The following is a 14,736-nucleotide window of genomic DNA, read 5'->3' as shown; positions in this document are numbered from 1 at the left end:
CAGCGGCGGCGGCGGCGGCGGTGGGGGTGGCTGCAGCGGCGGGCCCAGCGACGCGCTGGAGTGCCGCGAGCGCTGTGCTGGCGGCAGCGGCGGCGACGCGGATCGAGCGATTGCGGCCGCCGCGGCTGTGGCAGTGGGGCTGCCCCAGCACCCGCAAAACCTGTGCCTGAGCGGCCGCGGGGCGCATGGTGCTGGTAGGGGGTGCGGCGGGCCCGGGGCTGTCGGCGATCATCAGGGCCCCCAGCTGGCGTCGCTGCTGCCCTTCCGGCAGCTTGCGGTGTGGCGGCCGCCGCTGCCTCCGCCACCGCCGCAGCCGCAGCCGCAGGAGGTTCGACACGTTTTGCTGGTACAGCCGCAGCAGCACAAGGCGAAGGGGGGGGCCGCTGCGCCTGACATTCCGCGAGAAACCCTGGAGCGCTTCAGGGCCAAGGCCCTTCTCGTGTCATCGACGCACCCAGATCTGGAGGAGGGGCAGTGCAGTCCGACCGCCGGCCGCCGCGCGAGCGCAGATGCTGAGGGGCCGGCGGGCGGCGCGAAAGCGAGAACTGGCGGCGGCGCGCACAACTGCGGGGAGGGCTGGTCGATCGCCGCGTGGCGCGGCCGCGGGCGCGGCAGCGGCGCAGCAACAGATGCCGCGGCGACGGCGGCGGCGGCGGCCGCTGCTGCCAGGCGGCGCTCCAGCCACATCTGAATGCAGCTGCAGGTGTGCACTGAAGCATCACGCACGTTTTGAGGGCTTTGGTCTGCAGGTTCTCACTGACATGATAGCAGGCCCTCCTCACACAGCCCTTTTTTGCAAAGGGCGGTTGTACATGCATCGCTGCAGAGACGTGGGCAGCGCGCCTAAGGGGCGGTGCGCCCTCCAATTGCGCAAACTGGCGCTGCGTGCTGCGGAATCAAAGCAGCCCCGCGCGTCCCAGCTCGCGTGTGGATCTCTGTCTCGTGCAAAGCAAGGTTGCCGGTTGCAGATGCTCCCGCCAGTGCTGTCTGTCTGGCCTGCACTGTCAATGCTGCGATCGCTTTGCAACGGATTCTGGGTCCTTCACGCGGGCATGCACGGACATGATGGCGCGTGGTGCGTGCGCGTGGGCCTCATGTGCCTGAGATGGGGAGGGCAACACCCCTACTACGCAATGCAAAACGCGCGGGAGCCAGCCGCTGCTCAGGGAGTTGCCACTTTCCTCAGTCACGAACTCTGGCATTCAGTGCCATAAACCAGTTTTGATCCGGTGCAGCCTTTGACTGCCCTTCAGGATGTTGGGAGCCCACTTCAACCCCCTTGTCTGAATGACATCGGAGACTTGACGACTTCATCACCTCCGCGATGCTTTAGCGCCGATGGCAACGAGGCTGCACGTGGCGCAAACCATGAAAAGGCCATGCTGTGGGCGCGCGCTTATACTGCAAAGACTGTAACCACTCTGTGCATCCGACGGGAGGGGGGGGGGGGCGGGGGCCGTGGGTCAGCGACAGCGGTCCGCGGGTCTGGCACAACGAGGGTTTCGAAGCTCCCTTGCCTCGTGCGTTTCCTGAGAAGTTTATGCATTGTGCAAACCAGCGCAATATTCATGCCGACTGGCACAATCGATGAAGAGCGGGGCAACATGCCTTGCATCGTCCGTCACCAGCCACCGACGGTCGGCGGGTGACCGCGCACTCGAGAGCATCGCACAGGAACGTGCAGGCGCTGGTAGCTTGGGGATCGCCAGTTTGGGTGATGCGTTGGGCCTGTCGGAGACCAAATCGGCAAACAGGGCGACCCAAACCTCCTTTCGGCCAATACGGCCGGGTGTGTTTCTGGCACGGAGTGATGCTCCAGCTCTGGGCATAGGATATCACTAATAGATAGCCGTAGTTTGAGTTATAAGTCGCGGTGATGCGTTTGCGACTCACGGGTGACGAGTCTGTCCTGTGTGTGTCCCACGCAGCCAGCCAGCAACGACGAGGGCGAACATTGCGAAATGTAGCCGATAACTGGATGCTTTCACCGGCACCCAGGCTCGGGCTGGCCGCCTGGCTTTGTGCAGTGCTGTTGGTGGCATGTGCCGCAGGTGCGCGGCACGCGCCTGTGTGCCAGCTGGGAGCTCATCTAGCAGAAGCAAGCAAGGATGTCGGGGAGACATAGTCGAGAGCACAGCCACGATGGAGCACGAATCCACGCCACCAGCCGCCACTCACTATTATGTCAACCAATCCGCGCCAACCGAAACCCCTGTAACTGTTGCGCCGGCCCCCGCAGGCCAGCAGCCCGTCGCGAAGCCCGCCGGCCCCTCCAAGCCACCCGCCACCGCACCACGGATTCCCACAGCGGCCGTCCTCCCGGCTGCTGCGCCGGCAGGGAGCGCCGCCCCGCAGGCCGCGGCGGCGCCTACGGGCCCGGGCAACCGGGACGCGGCCGGAGTGCGCAGCGCCGTAGTCATCTACGACGCCAACGGCCGTCCGCTCACCGTCCTCTCCCTCGCCGCCCGCCGTGGCGGCGCGGTGCCGCTGCCGGTGATCCCCTTCACGCCGGCGCCGGCGTCCACGCCGGCGCCCGCCGCCACGCCAGCCCCCACGGCGACGCCAGCCCAGCTGGCCACACCAGCGCCTGCGGCCACGCCAGCGCCCGCGGCGGCCTCGCCTGCGACGGCGCCTCCGCCTGAAGGCGGCGAGGACGAGGACGAGGCGGCACCCACGGCCGCCGCCCCCGCGCGGGCGTCACCGCTGCCGACGGGGCCGCTCGACGTCGGCAACCGCGGCGTCCGCAAGCCGCGCCCGCCGCCGGTGTCGGCGCCGGTCGCGTCGTTCGCCGACCAGCTGGATGCGCTGCTGGGCATCAAGGCCGCCCTCGACACCAAGGGCTGGCTCGCCGACTGGACGGCCGAGCGCGGCGCGAACGGGGCCTACTGCCGCACGTTCGGCGGCATCGACTGCGACAGCGTCGGGAACGTCATCCATGTGACATTCGACGACGGCGACCCCCTCGGCGGGACGCTGCCATCCGCTGCGCTGCTGGCGAAGCTGCCGCGGCTGACCGCGCTGTGGCTTGCCAACACAGGCATCATCGGGACGCTGCCGCCGGGGTACGGGGCGCTGACTCAGCTGGAGGACATCCGGCTGATGAACAACTGGCTGGAGGGCTCCATCCCCAAGGAGTGGGCCGGGATGAGCAACCTCAGGACGCTGTACTTGGCGTGAGTGTGTTGGGGGCTTGCCCTGGTGCCCGCGTGGTGACGGCGGGGCCGAGGGGGCGGCGGCAGTGGCGTGCGGCGAGGTTGGGCAAAGGGGGAAGGGAGCAGCTGGCAACACCTTGCATGTGTTAGGCACTCCGCACTGGTCCCATGAAGTCACCAGCACACACAATTTGAGCCTCGCCCCCTCACCCACCGACACACACACATACACAACAACATCAACAACAACAACAACAACAACAACAACAACAACAACAACAACAACAACAACAACAACAACAACAACCCTCCACCCTCCACCCTTCCCCCTTTTTCCAGCACAAATGACTTGACCGGCACTCTGCCCCCCGAGTTTGGGGAGGGGTGGCCACTCATCCAAAGGATTGCGCTCAACAACAACACGCTGACTGGGCCGCTGCCGCGGGAGTGGGCCAAGATGAAGAACCTGCGCAGCCTCTTCCTGTAGTGAGCACCCCTTGGGGTCCTGTTATGACGTCACGAGACCCTGGGTCTGGGCGACACACGTGGTGTGATTTGTCAGCCGCGGGTCCTCCCACGGCCAGCAGTTGCACGGCAAAACGCCGGCGGCGACGGCAGCCGCATGCCTTGTGGCTGAACACCCCTCCAATCGCCCTTCACCTCCCTGCACTTGCATTCTGTGCGTCATGACGGCCCGCGACCCCCCAAACCTCCCACAACAGTTACAACCAGCTGTCCGGGCCGCTCGCCCCAGAGCTGGGTCAGTCGTGGCAGTCGATGGAGAACCTGCAGTTGGGGGGCAACTTCTTCAGCGGGCAGCTGCCGGCCGCGTGGGCCGGCATGAGCGCCCTCAAGATCATCTTCATGCAGTGAGCACAGACCTGGCGCGTAGGGTGCACGGAAACGGGGTCCGTGTGCGGTGCGCGCAGAGAATGGAGCAATGGCAGCGTTTGGGGTTGCCCGTGCCTCCTCTGGAACCCCCGGCTTGGAGGAGGGGCCGGACAGGGTGTGCCGCTTGTGGCCCAGTGTTTACCAAAAGTTGCAACAGCGCCCAGCCTGACATCCTTGCTGGTGCTTTCCTCATGTCGTTTTATGTGCGCATGTGCGTCCCTTCAGTGCTGTTGCCTGCACGAAATGTACAGGCAGGACAGACTCGACAGCAGCATGCACATGGTCTCAAGCCGCCTGTGCATCAGCCACCCCCAGCTTCTCCCCTCACACCCCCTCCTCCCCCTCCCCCGCCCCAGGATCAACAACTTCACCGGCACCCTGCCTCCAGAGCTGGGCGCCGGGTGGTCTGCAGTGCAGTTCATCAACCTTGCAAACAACAGCCTTTCCGGCCCCCTGCCGGCCGCGTGGGGGGGCATGGGCACCCTGGTGGACCTGCGGCTGGCGCTGAACAAGCTCACGGGGCCGATCCCTCGGGAGTGGGGCAAGATGCGCTCCATCGTGACGTTGCACATGCAGTGAGCGGCCCTGTCACGCGGGGCGTGCAGCTAGTTTTTTTGGGGCCAGTTTTTTTGTGTGGTCGAGTCGCGGAGGGCCCGTGCGAGTGCTGTTGGGTGAGTGCGGTGGTGCTGCCACCTGCGCAGATGGCGGCTGCACTTGCTGACCTGCTGGGTGCATGCACGCGAGTCTTGCCTGGCATTCTCGCGAGGCAAGCTCCCACTCATCCGTCAACCTTGCGTATATCAATGTTAAAGCTCTGCATTTGGGGCCCTTTTGTATATCACGTCTCTAGCACCACTGATAATGTTTCAACTCACACCCCTTGTTCCAGCTGACAACCCTGCCTGTCAACACAAATGCACCGGGTCACACACTGCACGCACGCACGTGCGATAACACATGCGTGCACGCCACCCCACGCCCCGCAGCAACAACCAGCTCTCGGGCACGCTGCCTCCCGAGTTGGGGCAGTGGAGCACGATCATGGACCTGCAACTGGCGCGCAACCAGCTTGTGGGCACCATACCAAGGGAGCTCTTCAACATGCGCAGGCTGAGGAAGCTCATCCTGCAGTGAGTTGCTGCACGAGCATCCCAAGGAAGCGGTCACCCACGGTGTTTTCAACCGTGCGCTTGTAATGAGCGCACGGTGCGGCGGCAGCGTGGATCTGACACCGACGAGCTTGCACACACGCTCCTGCCTTTGGTGTTTGCCTGCCCCGTGCCAACCTCGATCACCATCAGTATGGAGCCGATCCTGAGCCGATTCCCAACACCCCTGTACGACCGCCTCCGCAGCCGTAACCGCTTGGAGGGCACGCTGCCGCCGGAGTTGCCGCAGGTTTGGCCCAACATGACTGATCTGGAGCTCGACCTCAACCGGCTGACGGGGCCGCTGCCAGAGGCATGGGCCCGCTTCAAATTCATCCAGACGCTCACGCTGCGGTAAGAGGGGCAGAAATGCGCCGCCAGACTCGCATGCGGTGCTGCTTGGTCAGTAGCGCGTCCGCCCATGCATACCTGCCACTGCCACTGCAGCACATGACGACGAAGCCCTGCCCCTTCTTGTCAACCCCCCGCCCCTGCCCCGCCTGTGGTCCTGCAGCGGCAACAGCATCACGGGCACCCTGCCGGCCTCCTGGTCCCGCACTACCGACCTGGTGAAGCTCTGGCTCTTCCAGAACCGCCTGACCGGCCCGCTCCCGCCGTCATGGGCGGTCTGGGATTACATCTGGGACCTCTCCCTGAACGACAACCAGCTGGACGGGTCCGTCCCCCAATCGTGGGGCCGCTTGGGCAACACCCTCGCATACCTCTACCTTCAGAACAACACCAGGCTGACCGGCTGCCTGCCTTCCGGGCTGCAGCGGTTCCAGGGGCGGCCGGAGACGTGCGCAAGCACCAAGATGACGTGCAGCGTGTGCAGCAGCGGCGGCGGGGCCAGCAACAGCGGGTGATACAGGCCTATGGCTCAGGCGCGGGAGGTTGACGCAGGGAGGCATGCTTGATTTGGGTGTTGTGATCGAGTGTGGCTCACCCTATGTGCATCAGCCGTGTATAGCGTACGTTGTCCACTGCTCGCGCACATTTTTGGTTTTGGGCAAGCTACCTTGTGACACAAGTTGTGTTGTTGTCGCAGTGCAGCGCGATGCGCCCCCTGTGAAGAAGGGCGGCCGTACATTGACTTGTTTCCATATTGCTCATGTGTTTGTGGTCGCTGCACCGAACGTTGAAAACCGCCGATATTTGACGGCCGGGTTGCTCTTTCATCTGTTGCAGCTCAGGCTGCAGCGCCGGCATTGTGAGCTCTTTACGCAATGCGTTGCACTGCACAGGCATTCAGCACGTCTACCGGTGCACCCCTTCTTGGCGGCTGCACACCACCTTTCAACCACATACCTGAAGTCTTACTTTGCACTGCTATTTGGGGTTGGTTGGTCCCGGGTGGTTGGTCTTGCGGCGCGAAGGTCCAGGCAGACTGTAACAGCACCAAGTCTGAAGGCGCCTCTGTACAGATCAGCTGCACCACCGGGCCCCAGGCAGAACCCTGGCTGTCTGATTCAAAACGAAAGACTCACTCAATCAGGAGGTCGTCAGCAGCTCACGGCAATCGTGGTCAGCCCACATGTGCCCGCATGCTGGTATTCACTCCAGTGCCATCTTTTCCCCTTCACGTTCTCGGTAAGGTAGCGAGCACATTACTGTGCGAAAATTGCCTGCGGACGCGTCATGATGCTGCATGCTGCTTGCCAAGGACAAGCGGCTTGCATGCGGATACTGAGATGCACATGTGACTATATTGCTCAATTGATGCGCATTCAAAAGGCTATCATGGAGGTTGCTCCTAGGGTGAAAGGTGGTTGGGGGGGGGACGCAACCACCATTGAGTGGCACCCAGAATGGGTGGGCACAACCAACAGTGAGTGGCACCCAGAATGTGTGACTGGCTGCTGACCTCTGGCAGCCATCACTGATATGCACACATTCTGGCTGTTGGTGCTCCGCTCACATTCAAGAGGTCTGTGATGCTGCACGCTTGTTATTTTATTGGTGCGAACGCCTTGTGGAAGGTCGTGACGGGCGTGAAGGTGGTCTTGAAATGCACCTAATAACAAGGCCTGGGCTGGGGCTTGGGCTTGGGTATGGATATGGGTACAGGCATGTGCATGTGCATGTGCATGTGCATGTGCATGTGCATGTGCATGTGCATGTGCATGTGCGCATGCGTGGGCGTGGGCGTGGCTGTGGGCGTGGCCGTGGCCGTGGCCGTGGCCATGGCCGTGGGCGTGAGCGTGAGCGTGGGCGCGGGAACGGGTGCAGCTTTGGGCATGGCATGGGGCACAGGCATGGGGCATGAGGCATGGGGTATGGGGCATGGGGCGTGTGCAGAGGCGTAGGCATGCAGCTTTTGTTTGGACCTGATGATCTGTATATCCAGGGCACTGTCCCGCACTTGAGCAGTGTTACCCTGCATTTAGGCTTGCAGGTGGCAGGGAATTGGCTGTTTGTGCAACAACATGTAGTAATAGTCCTGGTATGCCTGGTTCATGTATCAGCGTACCATTATAAGCGAGTCGCGGCGCTGCCCCGCACTGCTGACGCTTGCAGCTGTCGCGGATGCGAAGTCGAAGCGGTGACCCCATCTTTGCCTGCATCCACAGGCCGTTCTGAGGGGCTGTAAGGGACTCGTATGACAACCAGCGAATCTTTTCATAAATGCCTTAGCGGGAGTGGAGGCGTCTAAGGCTCGAGTATCCCAACCGACTGCAGTGTTCGGCCATCTTATTGATTGTCACGGCACGATACAGCCTGATATTGCATGTTTTTCATTTTATCATCCTGATAGTCTTTTCGACTTCAGATCACCTCGCGACACACACGGTCGTAACGACTCCCGTCTTGATCGCTTGACCGCCCTCCCGCACCCTAGATCATTACACGGTAATACGGAGGCTCATCAGTGTCGCTCAGACATCATGGGTAGCCCTTTTGCTTGGGCCGCGCCGGCGCTGTCTTCTCCAGACCCAGATATTGCGGACGCATCCTGTGCAGCTGTGTTGGCGCAGCACGAGCAGCGCGCGTTGCAGCAGGCCAACGTCCTGTTGGACCCTGTGGTGTCCACGACAGAGATGCGCCGCATGCTGGCCGCAAGGGACTGCCCACTCGCCTACAATCAGCGCGGTGTCCTGGGGCACACCCCCTTCTCGGGGGTTCAAATCCAGCGCGAAAGGAACGTTGCTGCCACGGCCGCGGCCGCGGTGGCCACAGCAAACAAGCAGCACGAGGTAATGAAACGGGCTCCCAACCTTGGCAAGGCACACGCAGCCAACGCCGCGAGGCAGCGGCAGCTGCAGATGGCGGTGGCGTTTGGCTGCTGCAAGGGCGGGCCCAAATAGCAGCCCGCTGTCACATGCATAAATGCAAGAGCTGCAGCTCACGGCGGCGGTGCGTCAGACACAGGTGTCCGTTACATCCATGCCTCAAGATTTGCCGCCTTGGACGACCCCGCTGCAGGCGCACCCCGCACACGGCTCCGTGGCCCAGCTGGCACAGATCTGGGAGGCACGAGGCGGAGGGAACCCCGTGGCGGCGGCAGCAGCGGCCCCGACTGCTGAGCAGCAGGAGGTGCAAGCCCAGCGGGCAGCCGCACAGGCCAAGGAGAGGATCAAGGCGCACCTGGCGGAGGCTGCGAGGCAGCAAGCGATGGCCGTGCTGTCAGACGACGACGTGCTGCAGAGGGCCCTGCAAGGGGGGCTGCAGGTGAAAGTGGCAGCTCCGTCCCAGGTCGGGGCGCCCGCGGGCGAGCCTTCGCCACCGTCGCAGCCGCTGCCGCAGCCGCAGCCGCGAGTGCCGCCGCCATCGCCACCAGTCGGGGCCCCAGCGATGCAAAATGCACACGCAGTGGCGTCCCCCAGTGCAGCGGCGTTCCCGCGCGTGGGTGCAGGGAAGGGCGGCTGTGGCGGGCGGCCCCGGCGTCTCGGCAGCGGCCTTGAGCGCAGCCCCCAGCACGTTGGGCGCGTGAGGGCGTTCATCGCCGCTTACGTGGCGCAGGGCAACAAGCATCAGGCGCCGGCCAGCCAGGACGGCTCGCCGGTGAAGCAGCGCAATCCGCCTGCGGCGCGGGAGCCGCAGCGCGTGGAGCCGCTGTCTGATGTTGCTGCTGCAGGGCGCAAGCCAGACTACTTGGGTCTCAGCTTTGACGGAGGGTACGACGCGGTGGGCCGTCTGCCTGCTGGCAACGCGCACGCGGTCTGGGGCGAGCCTGGCCCTGAGCCGGACTACTGCGGGTTCGGCGGGGACGGTGAGTATGGCGGCGAACGCCGGCCCCAGCCCCATCGCGGCGGCAAGCGCACCCAGAGAGCAAAGGCTGCGGCCGCGCGCCGCGGCGCCATCTAGCCCGCTAGACGCAAGCTGGCGGTGTTCATGTGCCGCCGACGTCTGCAAGACGGTCTGACGTGTGAACAGCACGCAGACACGCAGGGTGGGGACCGCGTCATGTGCCGAGAGGGCGGCGCGCATGGGGCCAACCGCAGGTTCCGTCAATGCGCCCGGACACACTTGACGGTTGTGTGAGATGGGGTGTGCTTGTCAGGATAGCAGCAGACGTTCTTGCAGGGGCGCTGATGCAGGAGTTCTCTTGGCTGTGGGTTGTCCGCTCAGCCGGTTTTGACAGGTATATGGCATGGCGCTCATCATCGTTTCGTTCCGATCGCAACAGCAGCACAACAAGCGAGGCGCGTCGGTCGTGGCCGCACGGCGTTTGCGCGCCTTCTCTCTGCACGCAGCGGGCACCTTCAACACTCATCTCCAGGATACAGTATGCAACGATCTTCTCTTGGCAGCTGCCAATGACGCCGAGAAGGCGCTCAGCAGTGTCCTGACGTTCAAGCAAGCAGCTTGCAGCATGCACGCACAAACTGCCCTGGCCCGCGTTTGAATGCGAACTCGGCCCTTCCTTCCTTCCTTGCCAGGATGCACTTTGTCCTCTGTAACAGACACAGAGTCAATATAACGGATCCAAGTAGCGATGCATGAGTAAAAGATTGGCAGGGAAGTGACAGTGAAGCCTGGCCCAATCCAGTGATGTGCATCGTGCCAACTAGAAGGGGTTGGTTGCAAGTGCGTCCCCACAAGCAATGTGGTGAATTGGGTGAGACCACGTACTTGGAAAACTGTCCAAGATGAAAAGCAGGGGGCACAGTTCCGGTACAATGGACCAATAAAATGTGACAACTGCATTTTAGCAACACAAGATACACACGCTGTCTCAGAGCCACTTGTACGCTACCTCCCCATGATGCTCCGCAGCTGCTCCATCAACGGGGGGTAGGCCCAGCCGTTCCAGGTGGTGTTGAGCAGCCCATATATCTCCTCCAAGCCCTGCTGTCGGCTAGGCCCCTGCTGCCCGTCGAGCGGCCAGTAGCACCAATCCAAGTCACGCTCCTTTATGTAGCTGCGTATGGGTTGATCCAGAGGGTTCAGGGCGCAATCCAAGGGGGGGGGGGGTCAGCTCGTTTGAAAGGGTGGGTCCAGGAGCGCGCGCGGTGGCAGCTGCGGGCCACAAGATGCCGCGATTTGATTTGAGTGCGGGGTCAGTCGCAGCACAGCTGCAGACTGGGGATGTATTGGGCTGCATGCGGGGCAATCAAGCGAGCTGGGTCTGCAGCCCTGCAGGAGGGCTGCCCAATCAACGGTCCCCAGTACTTCCCCCACGGCCGGCCCGAACCGCATCCCTGATCCCCCCTACCGTATCAGCGCCTTCCACCAGGGGCTGCTAATGCCTTCCTGATTGTGGGACGTGCCAAACTCGCCTGCAGGCGTGGAGCAAAGAGCACCAGCAGCGTGAATTTCCTTGCCACAGGGACATCGGCATGCTGATGCAAGGGGGCTGGGGGGAGGGGTTGGGAGGACCTACAGAAGTCCTCTTAGACAGCATCAATGGCATCATCGCGGGATGATCCCGCCAGACGTGCCTGAGCGAAGCACGCTTTGCCCATCCATGTGCTCACCTAGCCACAAGGGCGTCCTGTTAGTGACAGCAAGGTAACCCCATGCGTCATCCAGCTGGGCGCGGTAGGCGTTGTAGTCATCAAAGTCAAAGGAGCCCTGTGCAAGGGGGAAAGGGCACAGTGTGAAAAATGACGCGTATGGTGCGCGTGCTCAGCACGAACCCTGATTCGTGTCTGTAATTGAGGTCTGCAATCGAGCCGATGAGGGCACAAGGATGCTCCATGTTTCCCATGTGGACACTCATCACTTATTTGGAATCCTCCTGTTGGGCAGGAAGCAGGATACCTTCCACATACCCCACATATACAACAAACACGCACGGGCCGCCCACCCAAAGCCAGGGGTACTCGTGCGCCTCGTACGCCAGCTGGCCGCGCACCACCCGCCCCTTTGGCCACGGCGCGCGCAGCACCAGCGGCCGCAGCCGCGCCGGCCGCAGGTCGCGGCCGGCCATGAGGCCCTGCGCGAAAATGAGGTAGGTGGGTCGCACGGACAGGATCGCGCCGGCCGCCTTCTCATACGCCACGGCCAGGTCAGTGGTGGGCCCGCCAGAGCCCCAGGTCGGCAGGCGGAGCGCGGCACCTGGGGGAAGGAGGTCGACGGGTGAACCCAGCATGGGTTCAAGGTGTCCCATATGGGAGGCAAGCCGCAATCCGAGCTGTTTTGACTGGAGCTCGGCACGATTTCTGCGCTGTCTGCTGGGGATGGGAGGGAACCAAACGGTTGCTGGGCTGGCGCAAGGTGCCATGAGCCGTGTGGAGGAAAGCTTGGCCCCAGCCGTGCGCGACCCGTGCCTGCGCTCAGGCACCAGGGCCGGGGTCGCTAGTTCCAGCCCGCCGCGCTCGTGTGGCGCCCCTCCCCACAACGCCCCCACCTACGAACGTCGGCCGCGGCTCGTTCCGCAGGCCCATGCCGACCACGTTGCTTGCGTTGGCGTAGCGGCGAGCCAGCAGCGCCCACCCCTGCAGCCAGGCGGCTTCGCTCCATCTGGCGGTGTACCACAGGCCATTTCCATCCTGGAGGGGGCGCAACGCCGCGCCGCAACGCAACACGCCTCAGGATCAGGCCCGTTGCAGAGAAAAAATGCGGCGTCGCTTGCAACAGGTGACGTGCCATGCACGCCGCGCGTCATCCCTTCAGGCGCACGGGACAATGCGTCGCGCCCCTGATGAGGCTCAGCACCGACCTGCACGCCGCAGCACCATATTGCGTCGCTGCTGTGGTTGTCCAGTATCACCATAAGCCCCTGACCCGGGGAGGGGGAGGGGTGGGGGTGGCAGGCGGGGGCGGCAAGTCTCGGGGGTCGCGCACTGCGAGCACAGGGCCCGCAGTCCTGCAGCAGCGCCATTGATGTCCTGAGCCACGGCTGCAAGTCAGGTCCCTGTCTTGCCAGGCCCGCGCTGGCATCTGGTGGCGGTGTTCACGGCCCCGCCAGGCCTGCTAAGGAGCCGGCCGCCCGCACCTCGGCGGCGGCGGCCGCGATTACCGCGTCCAACACCTGGTGGCGGGGGACAAGGAGGTGGGGCCTTGGTGGCAGACAGCCGGCGGGCGCGGCGAAGGCAAGTGCTTGTGCAGTTGGCATTGGGGATTCTTCGGCGGCGGCGACAGCGACAGCAGCAGCAGCAGCAGCAGCAGCAGCAGCAGCAGCAGCAGCAGCAGCAGCGGCGGCAGCAGCAGCAGCAGCAGCAGCAGCAGGAGCAGCAGCCGCTGCGGGGCAGGCGCGGTGGCGGCAGCCTGTCCCAAGGCTCTCCCAAGGATACAGCACATCAGCGCCTGCTGGCTCGCACCTGCAGGGGGCTCTGGCCGGCCAGGTCCCTGTTCGCCGCCACCGCCGCGGCCGGCACAACCGCCGTGCCGTTGGCCGCCCGCAGCACCGCCTCGAGGCTCCAGACCAGACGGATGCAATTGAGGCCGCCCTGCCGCGCCATGCGTGCTATGACGCGGCGTGGTTGCGCCCACAGGCCCGAAGGGACGAACCATTTCTCCTGGGCGCCTGACCACGAGGCGCATCGCAGCCGCACACGCGCGCCGGTGGCATCGACAAAGTTGCGGCCGGCTGTGTGGAGGGGCGGCACGACGCCCCCGACGAGGCGCCGTGGAGCGGCGGCGGGTGCAGCGAGGCCGCTGCTTGCCAGCAACAACGGCAGGAGCACCACCAGGTAGTACATGGTGACGTCGATCAGAGATGTCTGTCGAGCCCGGAGTGCATAAGCAGCTTCGCTGCCCATGAACAAACAAGCATTTGGCGCTTGGCTACACGATACCAAGTTAATCAATCGTTGCACACACGAGAAATTATATTACGAGGCAGCACGAAGGCGTATTTAGTGCCGGCCATTACCGTTGTCGAGATGCAGCATGATGTCCCGGCCTCCTTGGAGACCTGATCGCCGCGAGGGTCCTGCTACAAAGCGTGCCGTAAAATTGACCTCGTATTCTTCCAAGTTGCTTAGCCTCAGGTGGTCAATGACACCATTGACAACCACCACAGCCGCACAGCGTGCGCAGCGTGCTCATTGCTGTGGTCCATCGGCTTATGATCCGATCTAAGCACAAGCCTTGCATCGTGATTCACCCATTCGTGGCCCGTCAATTGCTTTGCCACTTTCTCAATCGGCAGGATGTGATGTGAAAAAGGAACCGCTGCTGGGTGGGTGGCTGGGTGGTTGGCAGGCCAAAAGCAGGCGATGCTGCAGAACGTCAGGCACCCGCACCAGCCGAAGCTGGCCTACCAACCTCTGAATGAGTGTGGCGTTTACACCACAGGTCGCGGCCAGGGCAGAAGCGTGCGGCGAGTGCATTCAAAAATGTAAGAACGATATGCGCTTCTCTTCACCAGGCCGCTCCACTCCGACACGCGCCACCACTTGAAAGAGAAAAAGAACGCAGCGTACTGCGGCTACAATGAAGCCAATGTGCCTGCAGGGCAGCCGCCACGCGGCGCCCTGCCGAGCGCCGCCCGCCCGCCTGGGCCCCCTCACTTGGCCGCGACCACGACGCGCGGCTTGAACGCCCCCGACACGACCGCGTTCTCCACCCACTTGCGCGCCCACTGGTCGTAGTGCACAATCTCCTCCAGGTTGGGCTTCAGCACCAGCTCCGCCTTGTGGGCCTCGCAGCAAGCCTCGTTGAGGCGCATGATGTCGAGGTAGCCGATCCGCTCGTCGATGAACATCTGGACGGACTGCGGGGCGCCGGACGCGGAGGGTTTGAGAGGGGTGGGTGAGCCGAGGTTGCGTACAACACCTGCACAACACCTTGCGCGGCGAGTCGTAGCGGCAGTGCCGGGACGTCAAACAGGCAGTGGAGGACCAGGGGGCACCGTGAGACAGCTCCTTGCAAAGCCAGGCCGGAGGATGTTTAGACACATCTCGGTCAGCGGCCCAGCTCCATCGGCCTCAGCCCGCACGCAGCCGCACAGGGGGCCTCCGCAAGACGGCGGCGCCCCCAGACCTGCTCGTTCGCGGCGCTGAGCACGCCGGTCATGGTGCCGCCCGCGCGGCCCGCCGCGTAGGCCAGCTCCATGGCGGGGTACTTCTCGTGGTCTGGCTTCTTGAAGGTGAGGCTGTTGGCCTTGAAGAAGTCGAGGCGCGGCCACGTCTCGTTCCGGGTCTATTTTGGGGGGG

General features: G+C 63.7%; 3 protein-coding genes across 3 annotated transcripts in view; 1 reads left to right on the top strand and 2 right to left on the bottom strand.

The window, feature by feature from the left end:
* Nucleotides 1-2,108: 2,108 nt before the first annotated feature.
* MNEG_2014 (hypothetical protein) lies at nt 2,109-6,057 on the top strand (the record flags this gene model as incomplete). Its single annotated transcript, XM_014049506.1, has 8 exons — nt 2,109-2,124; nt 2,240-3,173; nt 3,492-3,638; nt 3,875-4,021; nt 4,400-4,618; nt 5,030-5,173; nt 5,345-5,545; nt 5,706-6,057. 8 exons carry the CDS (start codon nt 2,109-2,111, stop codon nt 6,055-6,057), a joined length of 2,160 nt encoding a protein of 719 aa, XP_013904960.1.
* A 4,786-nt stretch (nt 6,058-10,843) lies between these two features.
* On the bottom strand, nt 10,844-13,038 carry MNEG_2013 (cellulase; the record flags this gene model as incomplete). The annotated part of the gene is made up of 8 exons (XM_014049505.1): nt 10,844-10,911; nt 11,110-11,206; nt 11,442-11,692; nt 11,985-12,126; nt 12,297-12,356; nt 12,573-12,608; nt 12,650-12,817; nt 12,898-13,038. The coding sequence occupies 8 exons, from the start codon at nt 13,036-13,038 to the stop codon at nt 10,844-10,846; spliced, it is 963 nt and encodes a 320-aa protein (XP_013904959.1).
* Nucleotides 13,039-14,087: 1,049 nt separating this feature from the next.
* Nucleotides 14,088-14,736, bottom strand: part of MNEG_2012 (1-deoxy-D-xylulose-5-phosphate reductoisomerase) — a gene marked incomplete at both ends in the record, with an annotated part of 4,040 nt that continues 3,391 nt past the window's right edge. The window contains 2 exons of the mRNA XM_014049504.1: nt 14,088-14,294; nt 14,564-14,722. Coding sequence (XP_013904958.1) covers nt 14,088-14,294; nt 14,564-14,722 — 366 coding nt within the window. The remainder of the gene's footprint in view (nt 14,295-14,563; nt 14,723-14,736) is intronic.

Source organism: Monoraphidium neglectum (assembly GCF_000611645.1).
Source record: "Monoraphidium neglectum strain SAG 48.87 unplaced genomic scaffold scaffold00218, whole genome shotgun sequence".
Taxonomy (NCBI): Eukaryota; Viridiplantae; Chlorophyta; class Chlorophyceae; order Sphaeropleales; family Selenastraceae; genus Monoraphidium; species Monoraphidium neglectum.
Note: the sequence above shows the minus strand (reverse complement) of the source record. Positions and strands in the feature narration are given on the sequence as shown.